At 58.5% G+C, this 26,084-nt stretch overlaps 2 protein-coding genes across 3 annotated transcripts; one reads left to right on the plus strand and one right to left on the minus strand.

Moving 5' to 3' along the window:
• Window positions 1-6,752: 6,752 nt before the first annotated feature.
• Window positions 6,753-12,270, plus strand: LOC309451896 (IgGFc-binding protein-like; the record flags this gene model as incomplete). Its single annotated transcript, XM_082076602.1, has 5 exons — window positions 6,753-7,052; window positions 9,405-9,597; window positions 10,632-10,697; window positions 11,237-11,308; window positions 12,089-12,270. 5 exons carry the CDS (start codon window positions 6,753-6,755, stop codon window positions 12,199-12,201), a joined length of 744 nt encoding a protein of 247 aa, XP_081932728.1. The 3' UTR covers window positions 12,202-12,270.
• A 1,538-nt stretch (window positions 12,271-13,808) lies between these two features.
• ZBTB45 (zinc finger and BTB domain containing 45) lies at window positions 13,809-21,511 on the minus strand. Of its 2 annotated transcripts, none has more exons than XM_082076598.1 (3): window positions 21,443-21,511; window positions 18,564-19,479; window positions 13,809-14,583 (listed from the first exon to the last, which is right to left on the minus strand). In XM_082076598.1, the coding sequence occupies exons 2-3, from the start codon at window positions 19,441-19,443 to the stop codon at window positions 14,228-14,230; spliced, it is 1,236 nt and encodes a 411-aa protein (XP_081932724.1). In that variant the 5' UTR covers window positions 19,444-19,479; window positions 21,443-21,511; the 3' UTR covers window positions 13,809-14,227. The 2 variants fall into 2 exon arrangements, with proteins under 2 accessions (XP_081932724.1, XP_081932725.1); XM_082076599.1 differs by lacking the exon at window positions 21,443-21,511 and adding an exon at window positions 19,667-19,787.
• Window positions 21,512-26,084: the final 4,573 nt, after the last annotated feature.

Genomic DNA, 26,084 nt, shown 5'->3' on the forward strand with positions numbered 1-26,084 from the left:
AAGGAACCCAATGCAAGATGGCGGATGGGTGGCCCAAATGTGTCCCCAACCCCTCGTGTGACAACGTCCGGTGTGGCCATGGAACACAATGCAAGATGGTGGCCAGGGGGCCCAGGTGCGTGGGGCAGCGGCTCCTCCGCAGGGCCGTGTCCCCCACGGTGTCTGTCCGGGTGTCCCCCCCGTGTCCCCTGCCCTGTCCCCAGGGTACCACATGCAAGATGCTGGATGGTCAACCACAGTGTGTCCATCACCAACCGTCCTGTAGCAACATCCCATGTGAGAAGGGAACCACGTGTCAGATCATCGATGGTTGGCCAAGGTGTGTCCAACCCAAGACGTCCCCAAGGAGACTATCCTGTAGTGACACCCACTGTCCCCAGAGGACCACGTGCAAGATGGTGGATGGTCAACCACAGTGTGTCCATCACCAACCGTCCTGTAGCGACATCCAATGTGAGAAGGGAACCACATGTCAGATCATCGATGATTGGCCAAGGTGTGTCCAATCCAAGATGTCCCCAGGGGGACTGATTTGCAATGACCTCCAGTGTCCCCAAGGGACCACGTGCAAGATGGTGGATGGTCAACCACAGTGTGTCCATCACCAACCATCCTGTAGTGACATCCAATGTGAGAAGGGAACCACGTGTCACATGGTGGATGGTTGGCCACACTGTGTCCAATCCAAGACGTCCATCAGGAGACCTTCCTGTAGTGACCTCCAGTGTCCCCAAGGGACCACGTGCAAGATGGTGGATGGTCAACCACAGTGTGTCCATCACCAACCATCCTGCAGTGACATCCAATGTGAGAAGGGAACCACATGTCACATGGTCAATGGGTGGCCCAGATGTGTCCAATCCAAGACGTCCCCAAGGAGACCAACCTGCAGGAGCATCCAGTGTCCCAAGGGGACCACATGCAGCTTAATCAATGGCCAACCACGGTGCGTCCATCACCAACCGTCCTGCAGTGACCTCCAGTGTCCCAAAGGGTCCACGTGCACAATGACCAATGGGTGGCCTCAGTGTGTCCATCACCAACCGACCTGCCAGGACACCCAATGTGAGAAGGGAACCACGTGTCACATGGTGGATGGCTGGCCACGCTGTGTCCAACCCAAGACGTCCATCAGGAGACCTTCCTGTAGTGACACCCAGTGTCCCAAAGGGACCACGTGCAAGATGGTGGATGGTCAACCACAGTGTGTCCATCACCAACCGACCTGCAGTGACATCCAATGTGAGAAGGGAACCACGTGTCAGATCATTGATGATTGGCCACGCTGTGTCCAATCCAAGATGCCACTGAGGGCACCTTCATGTAGTGACACCCAGTGTCCCCAAGGGACCACGTGCAAGATGGTGGTTGGTCATCCACAGTGTGTCCACAACCCCCCATCCTGCCAGGACATCCAGTGTGAGAAGGGATCCACGTGTCAGATCATCCATGGTTGGCCACGCTGTGTCCATGTCAAGACCTCCATGAGAAGACCAACTTGTGGGGACACCCAGTGTCCCAAAGGGACCACGTGCAAGATGCTGTATGGTCAACCACAGTGTGTCCACAACCCCCCATCCTGCAGTGACATCCAGTGTGAGAAGGGAACCACGTGTCAGATCATCCATGGTTGGCCACGCTGTGTCCAACCCAAGACGTCCATCAGGAGACCTTCTTGCAATGACATTCACTGTCCCCAAGGGACCAGGTGCCGGATGCTCCAGAGGTGGCCCCAGTGTGTCCATCACCAACTGATCTGCAGTGACATCCAGTGTGAGAAGGGAACAACTTGTCAGATCATTGATGGGTGGCCACAATGTGTCCAACCCAAGACATTTACCAGGCGGCCATCTTGCCAGGATGTTCACTGTCCCAAAGGGACCATGTGCAAGATGCTGGATGGTCAACCACAATGTGTCCACAACCCCCCATCCTGCCATGATGTCCAGTGCCAGAAGGGAACCACATGTCACATGGTCAATGGGTGGCCCAGATGTGTCCAATCCAAGACGTCCCCAAGGAGACCAACCTGCAGGAGCATCCAGTGTCCCAAGGGGACCACATGCAGCTTAATCAATGGCCAACCACGGTGCGTCCATCACCAACTGTCCTGCAGTGACCTCCAGTGTCCCAAAGGGTCCACGTGCACAATGACCAATGGGTGGCCTCAGTGTGTCCACCACCAACCGACCTGCCAGGACACCCAATGTGAGAAGGGAACCACGTGTCACATGGTGGATGGCTGGCCACGCTGTGTCCAACCCAAGACGTCCATCAGGAGACCTTCCTGTACTGACACCCACTGTCCCAAAGGAACCACGTGCAAGATGCTGGATGGTCAACCACAGTGTGTCCAGAACCCCCCATCATGCCAGGACATCCAATGTGAGAAGGGATCCACATGTCAGATCATCCATGGTTGGCCAAGGTGTGTCCAACCCAAGACGATTCTCAGGACACCAACTTGTAGAGACGCCCATTGTCCCCAAGGGACCAGGTGCCGGATGCTCCAGGGGTGGCCTCAGTGTGTCCATCACCAACCGACCTGCCAGGACACCCAGTGTGAGAAGGGAACCACGTGTCACATGGTGGATGGTTGGCCCAGATGTGTCCAATTGAAGATGTCCATCAGGAGACCATCCTGCAATGACCTCCAGTGTCCCAAAGGGACCAGGTGCAAGGTGGTCCATGGTCAACCACAGTGTGTCCACAATGAACCTTCCTGCAGTGACATCCAATGTGAGAAGGGAACCACGTGTCAGATCATCGATGGTTGGCCAAGGTGTGTCCAACCCAAGATGTCCATCAGACCTTCTTGCAATGACATTCACTGTCCCCAAGGGACCAGGTGCCGGATGCTCCAGGGGTGGCCGCAGTGTGTCCATCACCAACCGACCTGCAAGGACACCCAATGTGAGAAGGGAACCACGTGTCACATGGTCAATGGGTGGCCACGCTGTGTCCAATCCAAGATGACCATCAGGAGACCATCTTGTAGAGACACCCAGTGTCCCCAAGGGACCACATGCAAGATGGTGGATGGTCAACCACAGTGTGTCCACAATGAACCTTCCTGCAGTGACATCCAATGTGAGAAGGGAACCACGTGTCACATGGTCAATGGTTGGCCACGCTGTGTCCAATCCAAGATGTCCCCAAGGAGACCAACTTGCAGGAGCATCCAGTGTCCCAAGGGGACCACATGCAGCTTAATCAATGGCCAACCACGGTGCGTCCATCACCAACCGTCCTGCAGTGACCTCCAGTGTCCCAAAGGGTCCACGTGCACAATGACCAATGGGTGGCCTCAGTGTGTCCACCACCAACCGACCTGCCAGGACACCCAATGTGAGAAGGGAACCACGTGTCAGATCATCAATGGTTGGCCAAGGTGTGTCCAATCCAAGATGTCCCTGAGGGCACCTTCTTGCAGTGACATTCACTGTCCCCAAGGGTCCACGTGCAAGATGGTGGATGGTCAACCACAGTGTGTCCATCACCAACCATCCTGCAGTGACATCCAATGTGAGAAGGGAACCACGTGTCAGATCATCCAAGGTTGGCCAAGGTGTGTCCAATCCAAGGCGATTCTCAGGACACCAACTTGTAGAGTCGTCCATTGTCCCCAAGGGACCAGGTGCCGGATGCTCCAGGGGTGGCCTCAGTGTGTCCATCACCAACCGACCTGCCAGGACACCCAGTGTGAGAAGGGAACCACGTGTCAGATCATCCATGGTTGGCCACAGTGTGTCCAAGTCAAGACCTCCATGAGAAGACCAAATTGTGGGGACACCCAGTGTCCCCAAGGGACCATGTGCAAGGTGGTGGATGGTCAACCACAGTGTGTCCACAATGAACCTTCCTGCAGTGACATCCAGTGTGAGAAGGGAACCACGTGTCACATGGTCAATGGGTGGCCACGCTGTGTCCAATCCAAGATGACCATCAGGAGACCATCTTGTAGAGACACCCAGTGTCCCCAAGGGACCACATGCAAGATGGGGGATGGTCAACCACAGTGTGTCCACAATGAACCTTCCTGCAGTGACATCCAATGTGAGAAGGGAACCACGTGTCACATGGTCAATGGGTGGCCCAGATGTGTCCAATCCAAGACCTCCATTAAAAGACCTTCCTGCAGTGATGTCCAGTGTCCCAAAGGGACCACGTGCACAATGACCAATGGGTGGCCTCAGTGTGTCCATCACCAACCTTCCTGCAGTGCCATCCAATGTGAGAAGGGATCCACGTGTCACATGGTGGATGGTTGGCCACGCTGTGTTCAACCCAAGACGTCCATCAGACCTTCTTGCAATGACATTCACTGTCCCCAAGGGACCAGGTGCCGGATGCTCCAGGGGTGGCCGCAGTGTGTCCATCACCAACCGACCTGCCAGGACACCCAGTGTGAGAAGGGAACCGTGTGTCAGATCATTGATGATTGGCCACAATGTGTTCAATCCAAGATGTCCCTGAGGGCACCTTCATGCAGTGACATTCACTGTCCAAAAGGGACCAAGTGCAAGATGTTGGATGGTCGACCACAGTGTGTCCACAATGAACCTTCCTGCAGCGCCATCCAATGCCAGAAGGGAACCACGTGTCACATGGTCAATGGGTGGCCCAGATGTGTCCAATCCAAGATGTCCATCAGGAGACCTTCCTGTAGAAACACCCAGTGTCCCAAAGGGACCACGTGCACAATGACCAATGGGTGGCCCCAGTGTGTCCATCACCAACCGACCTGCAGTGACATCCAATGTGAGAAGGGAACCACGTGTCAGATCATCAATGATTGGCCAAGGTGCGTCCAATCCAAGACGTCCATCAGGAGGCCATCTTGTAGTGACACCCATTGTCCCCAAGGGACCACGTGCAAGGTGGTGGATGGTCAACCACTCTGTGTCCATCACCAACTGTCCTGTAGTGACATCCAATGTGAGAAGGGAACCACGTGTCACATGGTCAATGGTTGGCCACGCTGTGTCCAGATCAAGGTGTCCCCAAGGAGACCGACCTGCAGGGACACCCCGTGTCCCAAGGGGACCACGTGCACAATGACCAATGGGTGGCCTCAGTGTGTCCATCACCAACCGACCTGCCAGGACACCCAATGTGAGAAGGGAACCGCGTGTCAGATCATCGATGGTTGGCCAAGGTGTGTCCAACCCAAGATGTCCCCAAGGAGACCAACCTGCAGGGACACCCAGTGTCTCCAAGGGACCACGTGCAAGATGGCGGATGGTCAACCACAGTGTGTCCACAATGAACCTTCCTGCAGTGACATCCAATGTGAGAAGGGAACCACGTGTCACATGGTCAATGGGTGGCCCATATGTGTCCAATCCAAGATGTCCATCAGGAGACCTTCTTGTAGAAACACCCAGTGTCCCCAAGGGACCACGTGCACAATGACCAATGGGTGGCCTCAGTGTGTCCATCACCAACCGACCTGCAGTGACATCCAATGTGAGAAGGGATCCACGTGTCAGATCATCAATGGTTGGCCACAGTGTGTCCAAGTCAAGACCTCCATCAGGAGGCCATCTTGTAGTGACACCCATTGTCCCCAAGGGACCACGTGCAAGGTGGTGGATGGTCAACCACTCTGTGTCCATCACCAACTGTCCTGTAGTGACATCCAATGCCAGAAGGGAACCACGTGTCACATGGTGGATGGTTGGCCAAGGTGTGTCCAGATCAAGGTGTCCCCAAGGAGACCGACCTGCAGGGACACCCCGTGTCCCAAGGGGACCACGTGCACAATGACCAATGGGTGGCCTCAGTGTGTCCATCACCAACCGACCTGCCATGACGTCCAATGTGAGAATGGAACCGCGTGTCAGATCATCGATGGTTGGCCAAGGTGTGTCCAACCCATGGTGTCCCCAAGGAGCGCCACCTGCAGGGGCCTCCGGTGTCCCCGCCAGGCGCCCACGTGCCGCGTGTCCCACGGGTGGCCCCGCTGCGTGCGGGTGACGCGGGACCTGCCCGTCCCCTCCTGCGCCGGCATCACCTGCGCGCATGGGGACAAGTGTCACCTGCTGGACGGGTGGCCCAAATGTGTCCCCGAGGAGCCCTCGTGTGCCCAGACGCCTTGTCCACCCGGATCCTCCTGCCAGGTGGTGGGAACGTCCCCCAGATGTGTCCCCAACAGCCCATCCTGCAACGATGTCCCTTGTCCAACGGGGACAACGTGTCAGATGGTGAAAAACACCCCCAGATGTGTCCCCAACAGCCCATCCTGCAACGATGTCCCTTGTCCTACAGGGACGAAGTGTCAGATGGTGAAAAACACCCCCAGATGTGTCCCCAACAGCCCATCGTGCAACGATGTCCCTTGTCCAAAGGAGACAAGGTGTCAGATGGTGGGAAACACCCCCAGGTGTGTCCCCAACAGCCCGTCCTGCGGTGACATGAATTGTCCAGAGGGGACAACGTGTCAGATGGTGGGAAACACCCCCAGATGTGTCCCCAACAACCCATCATGCAACGATGTCCCTTGTCCAACGGGGACAACGTGTCAGATGGTGAAAAACACCCCCAGATGTGTCCCCAACAGCCCGTCCTGCGGTGACATGAATTGTCCAGAGGGGACAACGTGCCAGAGGGTGAAAAACACCCCCAGGTGTGTCCCCAACAGCCCGTCCTGTGACAACGTCCCTTGTCCAACGGGGACAACGTGTCAGATGGTGGGAAACACCCCCAGGTGTGTCCCCAACAGCCCGTCCTGCGGTGACATGAATTGTCCAATGGGGACTCAGTGCCAGCTGGTGGGGGACACCCCCGGGTGTGTCCCCTGGCCCCGCCCCCCCCTGGTGTGCCACGTGCCGAGCCGCTGGCGCTACCGCAGCTTCGGGGCGCGGGCGCGGGCGCTGGGCGGGCGCTGCGCGCTCACGCTGCTGCGCTCCTGCGGCGGCCCCGCGGGCGCGCTGCGCGTCACCGTGGGCGGGCAGGTGGGCCAGGGGCCCCGCGCCACCTTCGGCCACGTCACGCTGAGCGGGGACGGCTACGAGGTGACGCTGCTGCGGGGAGAGGAGACGGCGGCCAGGGTGAGCGGGGCACGGGACACGGGCGGGGGGACACGGGCGGCCGGGAGGGGACCCAGGAGTCCGGGAGGGGACCCAGGAGGAGTCTGGGAGGGGACCCAGGCGTCCGGGAGGGGACCCAGGTGTTCGGGAGGGGACCCAGGAGGAGTCCGGGAGGGGACCCAGGAGTCCGGGAGGGGACCCAGGAGTCTGGGAGGGGACCCAGGTGTCCGGGAGGGGACCCAGGTGTTCGGGAGGGGACCCAGGAGTCCGGGAGGGGACCCAGGAGGAGTCTGGGAGAGGACCCAGGCGTCCGGGAGGGGACCCAGGTGTCCGGGGCTCTTCCCCACCCCCATAACAAGGAGGGAACCCAGGCGTCCGGGAGGGGACCCAGGTGTCCGGGGCTCTTCCCCACCCCCGTAACTGGGAGGGGACCCAGGCGTCCGGGAGGGGACCCAGGTGTCCGGGAGGGGACCCAGGAGGAGTCAGGGAGGGGACCCAGGTGTCCGGGAGGGGACCCAGGCGTCCGAGAGGGGACCCAGGTGTCCGGGGCTCTTCCCTGCCCCCATAACTGGGAGGGGACCCAGGCGTCCGGGAGGGGACCCAGGTGTCCGGGGCTCTTCCCCACCCCCATAACTGGGAGGGGACCCAGGCGTCCGGGAGGGGACCCAGGAGGAGTCAGGGAGGGGACCCAGGTGTCCGGGGCTCTTCCCCACCCCCATAACTGGGAGGGGACCCAGGCGTCCGGGAGGGGACCCAGGAGGAGTCTGGGAGGGGACCCAGGTGTCCGGGAGGGGACCCAGGCGTCCGAGAGGGGACCCAGGTGTCCGGGGCTCTTCCCCACCCCCGTAACTGGGAGGGGACCCAGGCGTCCGGGAGGGGACCCAGGTGTCCGGGGCTCTTCCCTGCCCCCATAACTGGGAGGGGACCCAGGCGTCCGGGAGGGGACCCAGGTGTCCGGGGCTCTTCCCCACCCCCATAACTGGGAGGGGACACAGGCGTCCGGGAGGGGACCCAGGTGTCCGGGGCTCTTCCCCACCCCCATAACTGGGAGAGGACCCAGGAGTCCGGGGCTCTTCCCTACCCCCATAACTGGGAGGGGACCCAGGCGTCCGGGAGGGGACCCAGGAGGAGTCAGGGAGGGGACCCAGGAGGAGTCTGGGAGGGGACCCAGGTGTCCGGGGCTCTTCCCCACCCCCATAACTGGGAGGGGACCCAGGCGTCCGGGAGGGGACCCAGGTGTCCAGGAGGGGACCCAGGAGTCCGGGAGGGGACCCAGGTGTCCGGGGCTCTTCCCTACCCCCATAACTGGGAGGGGACCCAGGCGTCCGGGAGGGGACCCAGGTGTCCGGGAGGGGACCCAGGAGTCCGGGAGGGGACCCAGGTGTCCGGGGCTCTTCCCCACCCCCATAACAAGGAGGCAACCCAGGCGTCCGGGAGGGGACCCAGGTGTCCAGGAGGGGACCCAGGAGGATTCAGGGAGGGGACCCAGGTGTCCGGGAGGGGACCCAGGGGTCCGAGAGGGGACCCAGGTGTCCGGGGCTCTTCCCTGCCCCCATAACTGGGAGGGGACCCAGGTGTCCGGGAGGGGACCCAGGCGTCTGGGAGGGGACCCAGGCGTCCGGGAGGGGACCCAGGCGTCCGGGGCTCCTCCTCGCTCCCATGACTGGGAGTGTGTCCCTGGGTGTCCCCCCATGACCGTTCTCCCTTGGGTGTCCCCAGGTGTCTCCCCATGATGGTGTCCCCAGGTGTCCCATGGGTGTCCCCGGGTGTCTCATGGGTGTCCCTGGCTGTCCCCCCATGACCGATGTCCCCGGGTGTCCCATGAGTGTCCCTGGGTGTCCCCCATGACGGTGTCCCCGTGTCCCATGGGTGTCCCCGGGTGTCCCCCATGACGGTGTCCCTGGGTGTCCCATGGGTGTCCCCGGGTATCTCATGGGTGTCCCCCATGACCGGTGTCCCCAGTGTCCCCCATGACCGGTGTCCCCGGGTGTCCCATGGGTGTCCCCGGGTATCTCACAGGTGTCCCTGGGTGTCCCCCATGACGGAGTCCCTGGGTGTCTCATGGGTGTCCCCAGGTGTCCCCCATGACGGAGTCCCTGGGTGTCTCATGGGTGTCCCCAGGTGTCCCCCATGACGGAGTCCCTGGGTGTCCCATGGGTGTCCCTGGCTGTCCCCCCATGACCGATGTCCCCAGTGTCCCCCATGACAGTGTCCCCCATGACCGGTGTCCCTGGCTGTCCCCCCATGACCAATGTCCCCGGTGTCCCCCATGACAGTGTCCCCCATGACCGGTGTCCCTGGGTGTCCCCCCATGACCGATGTCCCCGGGTGTCCCCCATGATGGTGTCTCATGGGTGTCCCCGTGTCCCGCAGGTGTCGGGGCGGCGGGTGCCGCTGCCGCTGCGCCTGGGGGGGCTGCGGGTGGAGCGGCGGGGGGGCCAGCGGCGGGTGACGACGGCGGCCGGCGTGCGGGTGGCCCTGGGCAGGGACGGCGCCGTGACGGTGACAGCGCCGGCCGAGCTGCAGGGACAGCTCTGCGGGATCTGCCAGCCGGGGACGGCGTGCGGTGAGTGGGGACACGGGGGACATGGGGGGACACTGGGGGAGAACGGGGGTGGGGGATGGATGGATGATGGATGATGGATGGATGATGGATGATGGATGATGGATGGAGGATGGATGATGGATGGATGATGGATGATGGATGGATGATGGATGATGGATGGATGATGGATGATGGATGGAGGATGGATGATGGATGGATGATGGATGGTGGATGATGGATGATGGATGATGGATGGAGGATGGATGGTGGATGGATGATGGATGATGGATGGATGATGGATGATGGATGATGGGTGATGGGTGATGGATGATGATGGATGATGGATGATGATGGATGATGGATGATGGATGGATGATGGATGATGGATGGATGATGGATGGATGATGGATGGATGATGGATGGATGATGGATGATGGATGATGATGGATGATGGATGATGGATGATGATGGATGATGATGGATGATGATGGATGATGGATGATGGATGATGGATGATGGATGATGGATGGATGATGGATGGATGATGGATGGATGATGGATGATGGATGATGGATGATGGATGGATGATGGATGGATGATGGATGATGGATGGATGATGGATGATGATGGATGATGGATGATGGATGATGGATGATGATGGATGATGGATGATGGATGATGGATGATGATGGATGATGATGGATGATGGATGATGGATGATGGATGATGGATGGATGGATGATGGATGATGATGGATGGATGATGGATGATGGATGATGATGGATGGATGATGGATGATGGATGATGGATGATGGATGATGGATGATGATGGATGATGGATGATGGATGATGATGGATGATGGATGATGATGGATGGATGATGGATGATGGATGATGGATGGATGATGATGGATGGATAATGGATGATGGATGGATGGGACGGACAGTGGTACAACGTAAGGGACCGAGGGACAATGGGAGGGACAGAGTGATGATGGGACAACCCAACGGGACGATGGGACAACCAACTGTCCCCACCCGTGCTGTCCCCACAGCCCCATCCTGCTTGGCCACGCCCCCTCTGGAGTCATGTGACCTCGCCCACAGCCCCGCCCACAGCCGTGAGTTGGGGACACGTGGGGGGATCCGGGAGTTTGGGAGGGACCCAGGAGTTCAGGAGGGGACCCAGGAGTTCGGGAGGGACCCAGGAGTTCGGGAGGGGACCCAGGAGTTCGGGAGGGACCCAGGAGTTCGGGAGGGGACCCAGGAGTTCGGGAGGGACCCAGGAGTTCGGGAGGGGACCCAGGAGTTCGGGAGGGGACCCAGGAGTTCGGGAGGGACCCAGGAGTTCGGGAGGGGACCCAGGAGTTCGGGAGGGACCTAGGAGTTTGGGAGGGGACCCAGGAGTTCAGGAGGGACCCAGGAGTTCGGGAGGGACCCAGGGGTCCGGGTACCCCCAGAAAGGGACCCAGGCGTCCGGCTGTGGCTCAGCCCCTCCCCCTTGGTGACCTGTGTCCATCACTGTGGCACCTGAGGGGACGTGTCCCCATTGATGTCCCCACATGTCCCCGGTGGCCTCGGTGTCCCCGTGCCGTCCTGTCCCCCCAATGTTCCCCATGACGTGTCCCCATGTCCCTGACACCCCCCGTGTCCCGTCCAGCCCCCCGGTGTCCCGAGGCCACTTGTGTCCCCAAGGCCGGAGCACGACGACGGCAGCGGGACCTGCTGAGGGGTGAGGGGACAACGGGGACATTGGGGGACATGGGGGACATTGGGGATGTGGGGGGATATGGGGACAGGGGGGACATGGGGATATGGGGACAATGGGGACATTGGGGATGTGGGGGGATATGGGGACAGGGGGACATGGAGATATGGGGACAATGGGGACATTGGGGGACACAGGGGGACATTGGGGATGTGGGAGGATATGGGGACAGGGGGACATGGGGATATGGGGACGTGGTGACAGGGGGACATGGGGATATGGGGACATTGGGACAGGGGGACATGGGGACAGGGGGATATGGGGATATGGGGACAATGGGGACATTGGGGGACATGGGGGACATTGGGGATGAGGGGGGATAGGGGGACAGGGGGACATGGGGATATGGGGACATGGGGACATGGGGACATGGGGATATGGGGACAGGGGGACATGGGTACAGGGGGACATGGGGACATGGGGACATGGGGATATGGGGACAGGGGGATATGGGGACATGGGACATGGGGACAGGGGGATATGGGGACATTGGGATATGGGGACATGGGGACATGGGGATATGGGGACAGGGGGACATGGGGAAAGGGGGACAGGAGGGTATAGGGGTATGTGGGGGACAGTTGGGGGGGACATGGGGACACATTGGGGATGTGGGGCCAATGGGTGCCAATGGGCCATTTGGGGACCAAGGGGGCCATGTGGGGACCCAGGGGGGAGGGGCCATGGGGACACGGGGACCTTGGGGACGTTGGGGACACTGAGGTGCCGTCCCCGTGTCCCCAGGTCCCCTCGCCCCCCTCCGCGCTGTCGCCCAGTCCCTGGTGCCGCCCGTGGGCCCGATCCTGGGGGGGTCCCTGGGGCTGCTCCCCCTCCCGCGGCTCCCCCTGCTCTCCTAGGGGACACAGGGGACCCAGGCGTCCGGGGGGACCCAGGCATCCGGGGGGACCCAGGAGTCCGGGTGTCCCCGTCACCGCACCCCAATTAATTCATTAATAAAGACTTTTTGGATCCAATTTACGGGTGTCTCAATGTGTCACTTCCCCTCCTGCCCCTCCAGGGGACCCAGGAGTTCTGGGGGACCCAGGCGTCCGGGAGGGATCCAAATGGGGACCCTGGCGTCTGGGAGGAACCCAAATACAGGACCTGTATAGGGGACCCAGGCATCCGGGAGGGACCCAGGCGTCCAGGGGGGAGGAAATAGGGGACCCAACCAGGGGACCCAGGCGTCCGGGAGGGACCCAACTGGGGGACCCAGGCGTCCGGGAGGGACCCAAATATGGGACCCAGGCGTCCGGGAGAGACCCAAATATGGGACCCAGGCGTCCGGGAGGGACCCAACTAGGGGACCCAGGTGTCTGGGAGGGACCCAAATATGGGACCCAGGTGTCTGGGAGGGACCCAACTGGGGGACCCAGGCATCCACATTCCTCCAACCCAACCAGGTCCATCCCTGACACCCCCATGTTCCTCCAACCCAACCAGGTCCATCCCTGACATCTCCATGTTCCTCCAACCCAACCAGGTCCATCCCTGACACCTCCATGTTCCTCCAACCCAACCAGGATCATCCATGACACCTCCATGTTCCTCCAACCCAACCAGGATCATCCCTGACACCTCCATGTTCCTCCAACCCAACCGGGTCCATCCCTGACACCTCCATGTTCCTCCAACCCAACCCCATCCCTGACACCTCCATGTTCCTCCAACCCAACCAGGATCATCCCCAACACCTCCATGTTCCTCCAACCCAACCCAACCAGGTCCATCCCTGACACCTCCATGTTCCTCCAACCCAACCAGGATCATCCATGACACCTCCATGTTCCTCCAACCCAACCAGGATCATCCATGACACCTCCATGTTCCTCCAACCCAACCCCATCCCTGACACCTCCATGTTCCTCCAACCCAACCAGGATCATCCCCAACACCTCCATGTTCCTCCAACCCAACCAGGATCATCCATGACACCTCCATGTTCCTCCAACCCAACCCAACCAGGTCCATCCCTGACACCTCCATGTTCCTCCAACCCAACCAGGTCCATCCCTGACACCTCCATGTTCCTCCAACCCAACCAGGATCATCCATGACACCTCCATGTTCCTCCAATCCAACCCCATCCCTGACACCTCCATGTTCCTCCAACCCAACCGGGTCCATCCCTGACACCTCCATGTTCCTCCAACCCAACCAGGTCCATCCCTGACACCTCCATGTTCCTCCAACCCAACCAGGATCATCCCTGACACCTCCATGTTCCTCCAATCCAACCCAACCAGGTCCATCCCTGACACCTCCATGTTCCTCCAACCCAACCCAACCAGGTCCATCCCTGACACCTCCATGTTCCTCCAACCCAACCAGGATCATCCCTGACACCTCCATGTTCCTCCAACCCAACCAGGATCATCCCTGACACCCCCATGTTCCTTCAACCCAACCAGGATCATCCCTGACACCTCCATGTTCCTCCAACCCTCCATCATGGAGGATCCATGACATGCTCCATGGCTACTACAGCCCATCTATGGTGGCCACGTGCCCACGGTTGACCCCACCACTCAACGGGTGAGACGTCCCATGGCCAAGCAGTGAGGAGGGGGGTAAATATGCAAGAACAGCACTAAAATAGTCCACAAAACCCACGTGTTGATCTTCACCACCTTCCAATGCCACCAAGTTGACGTCACCGCCCCCGCGGTTGAGTGGGACACTTGGGTTATGGTTGGACTCAATGATCTTGAGGGTCTCTCCAACCAAAACGCTCCTGATCGTGTGATAGAAAACACATCGGAAACACCCGGAACGGACCCCGTGTCGCTCCGCTTGTCCATGGCCGGGGTGGTGTCCAAGTCCTCCATGTTTCACCCCATCAGGGGGTCACCCACGGGCCCAGGGGACCCCCAAATCCCCCCCTTATGCTGTGTGAGCGGGGCCGGCACCTGCGGCATCGGCGCCGGACCACACGACCAACCCGCCTTCAGGTGGCGGTGGCCCCGGCGGTGGCCCCGGTGGCGGCGCGGGGTGGGTGGCGGCGGCGTGGCGCTCCAGGAGGGTGCGGTGGGAGAAGCCCTTGGTGCAGAGGCGGCACTGGAAGCGCTCGGGGCGGTGGGTGCGCATGTGGACGTTGAGGGAGCTCTTCTGGGTGAAGCGTTTGCAGCAGACGGCGCACTGGAAGGCGCGGACGCCGGTGTGGGTCACCATGTGCTTGAGGAGGTAGTCGCGGAGGGAGAAGGAGCGCCAGCAGATGGAGCATTGGTGGGGCTTCTCGCCTGTGGAGAGACAGCCGTGGGTCAGCTCGGGTCAATGGGGGTCAATGGGGGTCAATGGGGATTGAAACAGGTCAACGTGGAGCAAGACGGGTTGATGGGTCAACGTGGATGGACATGGATCAATAGAAGTCGACATGGATCAATATGGGTCAATATGGGTCAATGGGGATCAAAACAGGTCAACGCGGAGCAACAGGGGTTGATGGGTCAACATGGATCGACATGGATCAATATGGGTCAACGAAGATCAAAACAGGTCAACGTGGAGCAACACGGGTTGATGGGTCAACATGGATCAATATGGGTCAATATGGGTCAACGGGGATCGAAACAGGTCAACGTGGAGCAACACAGGTTGATGGGTCAACATGGATCAATATGGGTCAATATGGGTCAACGGGGATCGAAACAGGTCAACGTGGAGCAACACAGGTTGATGGGTCAACATGGATTGACGTGGATCAATAGAAGTTGACATGGACCTATATGGGCCAATATGGGTCAATGGGGATTGAAACAGGTCAATGTGGAGCAACGCAGGTTGATGGGTCAACATGGATCAACATGGGTCAACGGGGATCAACATGGATCAATAAAAGCCGACATGGATCAACAGACGTCGACATGAATCAATATGGGTCAATATGGGTCAACGGGGATCAAAACAGGTCAACATGGAGAAACACGGGTTGATGGGTCAACATGGACCGATATGGATCAATATGGGTCAATGTGGGTCAATGGGGATTGAAACGGGTCAACGTGGAGCAACAGAGGTTGATGTGTCAATATGGATCAATATGGATCAAGAGAAGTCGACATGGATCAACAGAAGTTGACATGGATCAATATGGGTCAATATGGGTCAACGAAGATCAAAACAGGTCAACGTGGAGCAACACGGGTTGATGGGTCAACATGGATCAATATGGGTCAATATGGGTCAACGGGGATCGAAACAGGTCAACGTGGAGCAACACAGGTTGATGGGTCAACATGGATGGACATGGATCAATAGAAGTCGACATGGATCAATATGGGTCAATATGGGTCAACGGGGATCGAAACAGGTCAACGTGGAGCAACACAGGTTGATGGGTCAACATGGATTGACGTGGATCAACAGAAGTTGACATGGACCTATATGGGTCAATATGGGTCAATGGGGATTGAAACAGGTCAATGTGGAGCAACGCAGGTTGATGGGTCAACATGGATCAACATGGGTCAACGGGGATCAACATGGATCAATAAAAGTCGACATGGATCAACAGACGTCGACATGAATCAATATGGGTCAATATGGGTCAACGGGGATCAAAACAGGTCAACATGGAGAAACACGGGTTGATGGGTCAACATGGATTGATATGGATCAATATGGGTCAATATGGGTCAATGGGGATTGAAACGGGTCAACGTGGAGCAACAGAGGTTGATGGGTCAATATGGATCAATATGGATCAAGAGAAGTCGACATGGATCAACAGAAGTTGACATGGATCAATATGGGTCAATATGGGTCAACGGGGATCAAAACAGGTCAACGCGGAGCAACACGGGTTGATGGGTCAACATGGATCAATATGGGTCAATATGGGTCAACGGGGATCGAAACAGGTCAACGTGGAGCAACACAGGTTGATGGGTCAACATGGATTGACGTGGATCAATAGAAGTTGACATGGACCTATATGGGTCAATATGGGTCAATGGGGATTGAAACAGGTCAATGTGGAGCAACGCAGGTTGATGGGTCAACATGGATCAACATGGGTCAACGGGGATCAACATGGATCAATAAAAGTCGACATGGATCAACAGATGTCGACATGAATCAATATGGGTCAATATGGGTCAACGGGGATCAAAACAGGTCAACATGGAGCAACACGGGTTGATGGGTCAACATGGATTGATATGGATCAATATGGGTCAATATGGGTCAACGGGGATCAAAACAGGTCAACGCGGAGCAACACGGGTTGATGGGTCAACATGGATCAATATGGGTCAATATGGGTCAACGGGGATTGAAACAGGTCAACGTGGAGCAACACGGGTTGATGAGTCAACATGGATGGACATGGATCAATAGAAGTCGACACGGATCGATATAGGTCAATATGGGTCAACAGGGGTCTATATGGGTCAATAGGGGTCAACACGGGTCAACATGGTTCAACATTGGTCAACATGGGTCAACATGGGTCAATAAGGATCAACGGGGGTCAACAGGGGTCAACACGTGTCAATATGGGTCAATAGGAGTCAACATGGGTCCACAGGTGTCAATACAGGTCAATAGGGGTCAATAGAGCTCCACACACGTCAACAGGGGTCAACAGGGGTCAATAGGATCAACATGGGTCAACATGGGTCAATAGGGGTCAACACGGGTCAACAGGGGTCAACATGGGTCAACAGGGGTCAACGGGGGTCAACAGGGGTCAACGTGGTCAATAGGGGTCAATAGGGATCAACATGGGTCAATATGGGTCAACAGGCGTCAATGTGGGTCAACAGGGTTCAACATGGGTCAACAGGCGTCAACATGGGTCAACATGGGTGAACACAGGTCAAGATGGGTCAACAGGCGTCAACAGGGGTCAACGGGGTCAATAGGGATCAACATGGGTCAATATGGGTCAACAGGGTTCAACACGGGTCAACATGGGTCAACAGGCGTCAACAGGGGTCAATGGGGTCAATAGGGATCAACAGGGATCAACATGGGTCCATATGGGTCAACAGGCGTCAATGCGGGTCAACCGGGTTCAACATGGGTCAACACGGGTGAACGTGGGTCAACATGGGTCAACAGGCGTCAACAGGCGTCAACAGGCGTCAACAGGCGTCAACACGGGTGAACACGGGTCAACATGGGTCAACAGGCGTCAACATGGGTCAACGGGGTCAATAGGGGTCAACAGGGATCAACATGGGTCAATATGGGTCAACAGGCGTCAATGCGGGTCAACAGGGTTCAACATGGGTCAACAGGCGTCAACAGGCATCAACAGGGGTCAATGGGGTCAATAGGGATCAACATGGGTCAATATGGGTCAACAGGCGTCAATGTGGGTCAACAGGGTTCAACATGGGTCAACATGGGTGAACATGGGTCAACAGGCGTCAACAGGGGTCAATGGGGTCAATGGGGGTCAATAGGGATCAACATGGGTGAATATGGGTCAACAGGCGTCAACACGGGTCAACATGGGTCAACATGGGTCAACACGGGTCAACATGGGTCAACAGGGGTCAACAGGCGTCAACAGGGGTCAACGGGGTCAATAGGGGTCAACAGGGATCAACATGGGTCAATATGGGTCAACAGGCGTCAATGCGGGTCAACAGGGTTCAATGCGGGTCAACAGGCGTCAACAGGCATCAACAGGGGTCAATGGGGTCAATAGGGATCAACATGGGTCAATATGGGTCAACAGGCGTCAACGCGGGTCAACGGGGTTCAACATGGGTCAACACGGGTCAACATGGGTCAACAGGCGTCAACAGGGGTCAACAGGGGTCAATAGGGATCAATAGGGATCAACAGGGGTCAATATGGGTCAATATGGGTCAACAGGCGTCAATGCGGGTCAACAGGGTTCAACATGGGTCAACAGGCGTCAACAGGCATCAACAGGGGTCAATGGGGTCAATAGGGATCAACATGGGTCAATATGGGTCAACAGGCGTCAACGCGGGTCAACGGGGTTCAACATGGGTCAACACAGGTCAACATGGGTCAACAGGCGTCAACAGGCGTCAACAGGGGTCAACAGGGGTCAATAGGGGTCAATAGGGGTCAACAGGGGTCAATATGGGTCAATATGGGTCAACAGGCGTCAATGCGGGTCAACAGGGTTCAACACGGGTCAACGCGTGTCCCCACCACCCACCGCCACCACCCCCACCTCCCTGTCCCCCTCTGTCCCCACCACCCCACCCTGGTTGTCCCCTGGTTGTCCCCTCACCGGAGTGGATGAACATGTGCTTGGTGTAGTTCTTGCGGGAGCTGAAGCTCTTCTGGCAATGGCCGCACTGGTACGCGGCCTCGGCGCAACGCGAGGGGCCGGGCTGCGCCGCCTCGGCGACCCCCGGCGTCCCCTCGGCGAGCGGCGCCGGCGCCACCGGTGCCACGAAACCGAAGCCACCGCCCCCCGAAGTCACCCCCTTGGTCCCCGGCGCCTCCAAGCCGCACTCGCTCCCCAACTTCCCGCCGTCCTCGCCGGGCCAGGGGGGCAGGAAAGCGTCGGCGAAGACCTCGGTGGCGCCGAAGAACGGCGGCTCCTCGCCGGCGAATGGCGGCGGCACCAAACCGTCATCTTCCTCCTCCTCCTCCTCCTTGAGCGGCAGCTGCAACCGCAGCGGTTGCCGCTGTTTGCGGCTGTGGCCGCCGGGCGTCCCGTCGGCGGCGCCGTCGTGGTCGGGCGGCGGCGCCGCGGCGGCGCCGGGCTCGTGGCGCGGCGGGCGGGCCGGCCCGCGGCTCTGCGAGATGATCTGGGTGCACTCGTCGATCACCGTCTTGATCTGGAGCACCGAGGCGGCCGTGAGGATCTGGAGAGCTTCCGATTGGGCCACCACCAGGCAACCGCTGTACATGAACTCCACCAGTTGGCGCACGGCGCCGCTGGGCACCACGGGCGGCACCTCGATGGCCGAGTGGCCCAGCAGCAGCTTGTCGTGGAAGAAGGGGCTGCCGGCGGCCAGGACGCAGCGGTGGGCGCGCAGGGTGGCCTCGCGGATGCGGACGGTCACGTCGCAGAAGTGGCCGCCCAAGCGTTGACCGTTGAGGGTCTCCAGGAGGGAGCGGCTGAAGTTCTGCAGGTGGATGTAGTGAACGGCCTCGGCCATGGCGGGGAGCGGTGGGCTCGGGGATGATGCAGGGACCTGGGGGAAGGGACATAAGGATGTCACCAGGGCATTGGGACAACGTTGAGGACATCACCAGGCCACCAGATATACCAGGTCTCCCATCCAAGCACTGAACGGGCCCGACCCTGCTTAGCTTCCCAGATCAGGCGTTCTCAGGGTGCTATGGCTGTGTATATATAAGGTCTCCCATCCAAGCACTGACCGGGCCCGACCCTGCTTAGCTTCCCAGATCAGGTGTTCTCATGGTGCTATGGCCGTGTATCTACATGGTCTCCCATCCAAGTACTGAACGGGCCCGACCCTGCTTAGCTTCCCAGATCAGGTGTTCTCAGGGTATTATGGCTGTGTATATATAAGGTCTCCCATCCAAGCACTGACCGAGCCCGACCCTGCTTAGCTTCCCAGATCAGGCATTCTCAGGGTATTATGGCTGTGTATATATAAGGTCTCCCATCCAAGTACTGAACAGACCCGACCCTGCTTAGCTTCCCACATCAGGCATTCTCATGGCGCTATGGCTGTGTATATACAAGGTCTCCCATCCAAGTACTGAACGGACCCGACCCTGCTTAGCTTCCCAGATCAGGCATTCTCATGGCGCTATGGCTGTGTATATATATTATAAGGTCTCCCATCCAAGCACTGAGCGGACCCGACCCTGCTTAGCTTCCCACATCAGCCATTCTCAGGGTGCTATGACTGTATATATTTTATATATATATTCCCCAAGTATATACTGGCAGTATGTGAACTAAACCCTTTATTCAAGGGCAGAGCAGAGGGGCAGGAGAACCTCTCTGACCCACTGACCACCCCCTGTAACCCACCCCAGGTCCCATTGGCCTTCCTGTGGTCTCCCATCCAAGCACTGAGCGGGCCCGACCCTGCTTAGCTTCCCACATCAGGCATTCTCAGGGTATTATGGCTGTGTATATATAAGGTCTCCCATCCAAGTACTGACCGGGCCCGACCCTGCTTAGCTTCCCAGATCAGGTGTTCTCATGGTGCTATGGCTGTGTATCTACATGGTCTCCCATCCAAGCACTGACCGAGCCCGACCCCGCTTAGCTTCCCAGATCAGGCATTCTCAGGGTATTATGGCTGTGTATATATAAGGTCTCCCATCCAAGTACTGAACAGACCCGACCCTGCTTAGCTTCCCACATCAGGCATTCTCATGGCGCTATGGCTGTGTATATATATTATAAGGTCTCCCATCCAAGCACTGAGCGGGCCCGACCCTGCTTAGCTTCCCAGATCAGGTGTTCTCATGGTGCTATGGCTGTGTCTCTACATGGTCTCCCATCCAAGTACTGAACGGGCCCGACCCTGCTTAGCTTCCCAGATCAGGTGTTCTCAGGGTATTATGGCTGTGTATACATAAGGTCTCCCATCCAAGCACTGACCGGGCCCGACCCTGCTTAGCTTCCCAGATCGGCCGTGCTCAGGGTGCTATGGCTGTGTATATATATATATATATATATATATATATAAGGTCTCCCATCCAAGTACTGAGCGGGCCCGACCCTGCTTAGCTTCCCACATCAGCCATTCTCAGGGTGCTATGACTGTATATATTATATATATATATTCCCCAAGTATATACTGGCAGTATCTGAACTAAACCCTTTATTCAAGGGCAGAGCAGAGGGGCAGGAGAACCTCTCTGACCCACTGACCACCCCCTGTAACCCACCCCAGGTCCCATTGGCTTTCCTGTGGTCTCCCATCCAAGCACTGAGCGGGCCCGACCCTGCTTAGCTTCCCAGATCAGGCATTCTCATGGTGCTATGGCTGTATATATTATATATATATATATGTTCCCCAAGTATATCCTGACAGTATCTGAACCGAACCCTTTCTCATGCTCATCCCGCTGTCCCCAGGACCCCCTCACGGCCACCCCCCACCCCTCCCTCCCCCCCACTCCCAACCCCCAAAAGGGACCCAGGCGTCCTGGGGGCGGGGCCGCACTCACCTCGCGCCGCCGGCCCCGACACCCGCAAGCGCCGCCGCCTCCGCTTGGCCCCGCCCTCCTGGCGTCACTTCCGGCGCCGCGCGGCCGGAGGGAGCGGAGCGGAAATGAGGCGGACCGCCCCCCCCCACCCCGAACCATAGAGACGAGGCCAGAGCGGCCACGGCCGTGAGCCCATATAGACCCCATAGGAACCAGATAAAGCTGGGATCCGCTATAGATCCCCATAGGAACCCCATGGTGCTGGGATCCCCTATAGATCCCCATAGGAACCACATAGTGCTGGGGTCCCCTATAGACCCCATAGGAACCCCATGGTGCTGGGATCCCCTATAGACCCCATAAGAAAAACATAGTGCTGGGATCCACTATAGATCCCATAGTGCTGGGATCCCCTATAGACCCCATAGGAAACACATAGCGCTGGAATCCCCTATAGATCCCATAGGAACCCCATGGTGCTGGATCCCCTATAGACCCCATAGGAAACACATAGTGCTGGAATCCCCTATAGATCCCATAGGAACCCCATGGTGCTGGATCCCCTATAGACCCCATAGGAAACACATAGTGCTGGATTCCCCTATAGATCCCATGGGAACCCCATGGTGCTGGATCCCCTATAGACCCCATAGGGACCCCTATTGGGCTGCAGACCCCTATAGACCCTCCACACGGAGCCCCATAGGTCCAGGATCCTCTATAGACCCCATAGGGATCGCTGTAGGGCTGGGAGCCCCTATAGACCCCCATGGGGTCCCACATGGAGCTGCAGACCTCTATAGGTCCCATAGGGACTCTCCTGGATCCGTGAGCCACTATAGACCCCATATAGACCCCATGTTGACCCGTGTTGACCCATGTTGACCCACATGACCCGTGTTGACCCACATTGACCCATATGACCCGTGTTGACCCATATTGGCCCATATTGACCCGTGTTGACCCATGTTGAACCATATTGACCCACGTTGATCCCACATTGACCCACATTGGCCCACATTGAGCCATATGACCCATGTTGACCCATATTGGCCCATATTGACCCGTGTTGACCCATGTTGACCCACATTGACCCACATTGACCCACATTGACCCATATGACCCGTGTTGACCCATATTGGCCCATATTGACCCGTGTTGACCCATGTTGAACCATATTGACCCACGTTGATCCCACATTGACCCACATTGGCCCACATTGAGCCATATGACCCATGTTGACCCATATGACCCACGCTGACCCATATGACCCATGTTGACCCACATTGACCCATATGACCCATATTGACCCACACTGACCTGTGTTGACCCACATTGACCCACATTGACCTGTGTTGACCCTTGTTGACCCGTGTTGAACCGTATTGACCCACATTGACCCGTGTTGACCCACATGACCCATGTTGACCCATGTTGACCCACATTGACCCACACTGACCCACACTGACCCACATTGACCCATGTTGACCCATGTTGACCCACATTGACCCACATGACCCGTATTGACCCACGTTGACCCGTGTTGACCCACGTTGACCCACATTGACGCACATGACCCGTGTTGACCCGTGTTGACCCGTGTTGACCTGTGTTGACCCATATGACCCGTGTTGACCCATGTTGAACAGTGTTGACCCCACATTGACCCACATTGACCCATATGACCCACGTTGACCCACGTTGACCCACATTGGCCCACATTGAGCCATATGACCCATGTTGACCCATATGACCCACGCTGACCCATATGACCCATGTTGACCCACATTGACCCATATGACCCATATTGACCCACACTGACCTGTGTTGACCCACATTGACCCACATTGACCTGTGTTGACCCATGTTGACCCGTGTTGAACCGTATTGACCCACATTGACCCGTGTTGACCCACATGACCCATGTTGACCCACATTGACCCACATTGACCCACACTGACCCACATTGACCCATGTTGACCCACATTGACCCACATTGACCCACACTGACCCACACTGACCCACATTGACCCATATGACCTGTATTGACCCACATCGACCCGTGTTGACCCATGTCGACCCACATTGACCCACATTGACCCACACTGACCCACATTGACCCGTGTTGACCCATGTTGACCCACGTTGACCCACATTGACCCACATGACCCGTGTTGACCCGTGTTGACCCACATGACCCGTGTTGACCCATGTTGAACAGTGTTGACCCCACATTGACCCACATTGACCCATATGACCCACGTTGACCCACGTTGACCCACATTGACCCACATTGACCCGTGTTGACCCACTTTGACCCACGTTGACCCACGTTGACCCATGTTGACCTGTGTTGACCCATGTTGACCCGTGTTGACCCACATTGACCCACATTGACCCACATTGACCCATATGACCCACATTGACCCACATTGACCCCCATTGATCCATATGACCCGTGTTGACCCACATTGACCCACATGACCCGTGTTGACCCCACATTGACCCACATTGACCCACATTGACCCACATGACCCTTGTTGACCCATGTTGAACTGTGTTGACCCCACATTGACCCACATTGACCCCACATTGACCCTCATTGACCCACATTGACCCACACTGACCCACATTGACCCACATGACCTGTGTTGACCCATGTTGACCTGTGTTGAACCGTATTGACCCACATTGACCCACATGACCCGTGTTGACTCATGTTGACCCGTCTTGACCCACGTTGACCCATATTGACCCACATTGACCCACATGACCCGTGTTGACCCATGTTGACCCGTGTTGACCCATGTTCACCTGTGTTGACCCATGTTGACCCACATTGACCCACGTTGACCCACATTGACCCATATGACCCGTGTTGACCCATGTTGACCCGTGTTGACACATGTCCACCCCCCTCAGCCACGCCCTCCCAGGGCTTTCCCCCTATGGCATCACAGCTGCCATGGTGACATCACAGCTGGTGGTGTGACATCACAGCTGGCATGGTGACATCACAGCTGGCATGGTGACATCACAAGCTGGTGGTGCGACATCACAACCGGTGGTGTGACATCATGTCCCACCATCTAGGTCCCTTTGGGGGGTACCCGGGGTGCCCTGGGGAGGTGCCCGGATGCCTGGGTCCCTGCGCCCGGATGCCTGGGTCCCTCAGGGAGGTGCCCGGACGCCTGGGTCCCTCAGGCAAGGGCAGGTGATAACACCCCAGGGCAGGAGCTGGTGGAGCTGAACTGATCTCTGGGGACACGGGTGTGCCCGGGGGAGGTGCCCGGACGCCTGGGTCCCTCAGAAAGGTGCCCGGACGCCTGGGTCCCTCAGGCAAGGGCGGGTGGTGCCACCCCAAGGCAGGAGCTGGTGGAGCTGAACTGATCTTTGGGGACACGGGTGTGCCCAGGGGGGGAGGGATCTGAGCCCTGGGGGTGGGGGAGGTGCCCGGACGCCTGGGTCCTCCCGTGCCTACCGTCTGGGTGGCACCAGGAGCTCCCGGACGCCTGGGTCCCACGGTTCTGAGCTCGGCATCACAGGGACAGACCCGCAGTAAGTGAGGGGACCCAGGCGTCCGGGAGCTCCTGGTGCCACCCAGGCCATGGACACAGGAGGACCCAGGCGTCCGGGCACCTCCCCCACTCCCTACAGGGACCCAGGCGTCCGAGTCCATCAGGAGCCATCGGGGGGACCCAGGCGTCCGGGTCGGAACACCCCCCCTCAACTTGTGCCATGGTGGACGAGGGTGACAAAGAACAACGTGGCCCCACCAGGCTGGCGCAGGTGAGAGGGACCCAGGCGTCCGGGAGGGACCCAGGCATCCGGGAGGGACCCAGGTGTCCGGGGGGGACCCAGGTGTCTGGGAGGGACCCAGGCGTCCGGGGGGGACCCAGGCGTCCGGGGAAACCTCAACCCCCATGGGGTCACCCAGAGGTCTGGGGGAGAGGGGGACACATATTTGGAGGACCCCCCCCACCCAGGGGACCCAGGCATCCGGGCTCCCTCCCCCCCCCAACTCGGCTGGGGGACCCAGGCGTCCGGGCGCCCCCTCCCCTGGCCCCACTGGCCCCAGTCCAGGCCTGGGACTGGAATTAGGGCACGGGGCGGAGAAAGGGAACCCAGGCGTCCGGGAGCCCTCAGCTCCCCTCCCCCACACTGTGGGAAGGGACCCAGGCGTCCAGGCAGCCCCTCCCCCCCCCCCCACCCCAGCTGTCCCCCCCCAAAAGGGACCCAGGTGTACCCTTCACCCATGGGACCCTAAGGGGTGCAGCCCGGACACCTGGGTCCCCCCGGACGCCTGGGTCCCCTGTGCTGCCACACCCCAGGGCCCCTCCCCCACCAGGCACAGGATCGCCAGGACCTGGAGGCGGAGCTTCGGGAACTGAGCAACAAGGTGGGCGGGGCCTGGGGGTGTCCATCACCCTGGTGGGCGGGACCTGGGGCTGTCCATCACCTGGTGGGTGGGGCCTGTGGCCGCCATCACCCTGGTGGGCGGGGCATAGGGCTGTATATTGCCCTGGTGGGTGGGGCATAGGGTTGTCCATCACCCTGGTGGGCGGGGCCTGTGGCCGCCATCACCCTGGTGGGCGGGGCATAGGGCTGTATATTGCCCTGGTGGGTGGGGCATAGAGTTGTCCATCACCCTGGTGGGCGGGAC

This window comes from Streptopelia decaocto (genome assembly GCF_964273445.1).
Source record: "Streptopelia decaocto genome assembly, contig: HAP1_SCAFFOLD_286, whole genome shotgun sequence".
In the NCBI taxonomy this organism is placed as follows: domain Eukaryota; kingdom Metazoa; phylum Chordata; class Aves; order Columbiformes; family Columbidae; genus Streptopelia; species Streptopelia decaocto.

Bases quoted from the DNA above. Each gene is read 5' to 3' on its own strand.
- ZBTB45 (XM_082076598.1), bottom strand. From the start codon at position 19,443: ATGGCCGAGGCCGTTCACTACATCCACCTGCAGAACTTCAGCCGCTCC. The intron at 14,584-18,563 runs GTGAGGGGACAA...GTCTCTCCACAG, and splicing joins GCACATGTTCATCCACTCCG to GCGAGAAGCCCCACCAATGC.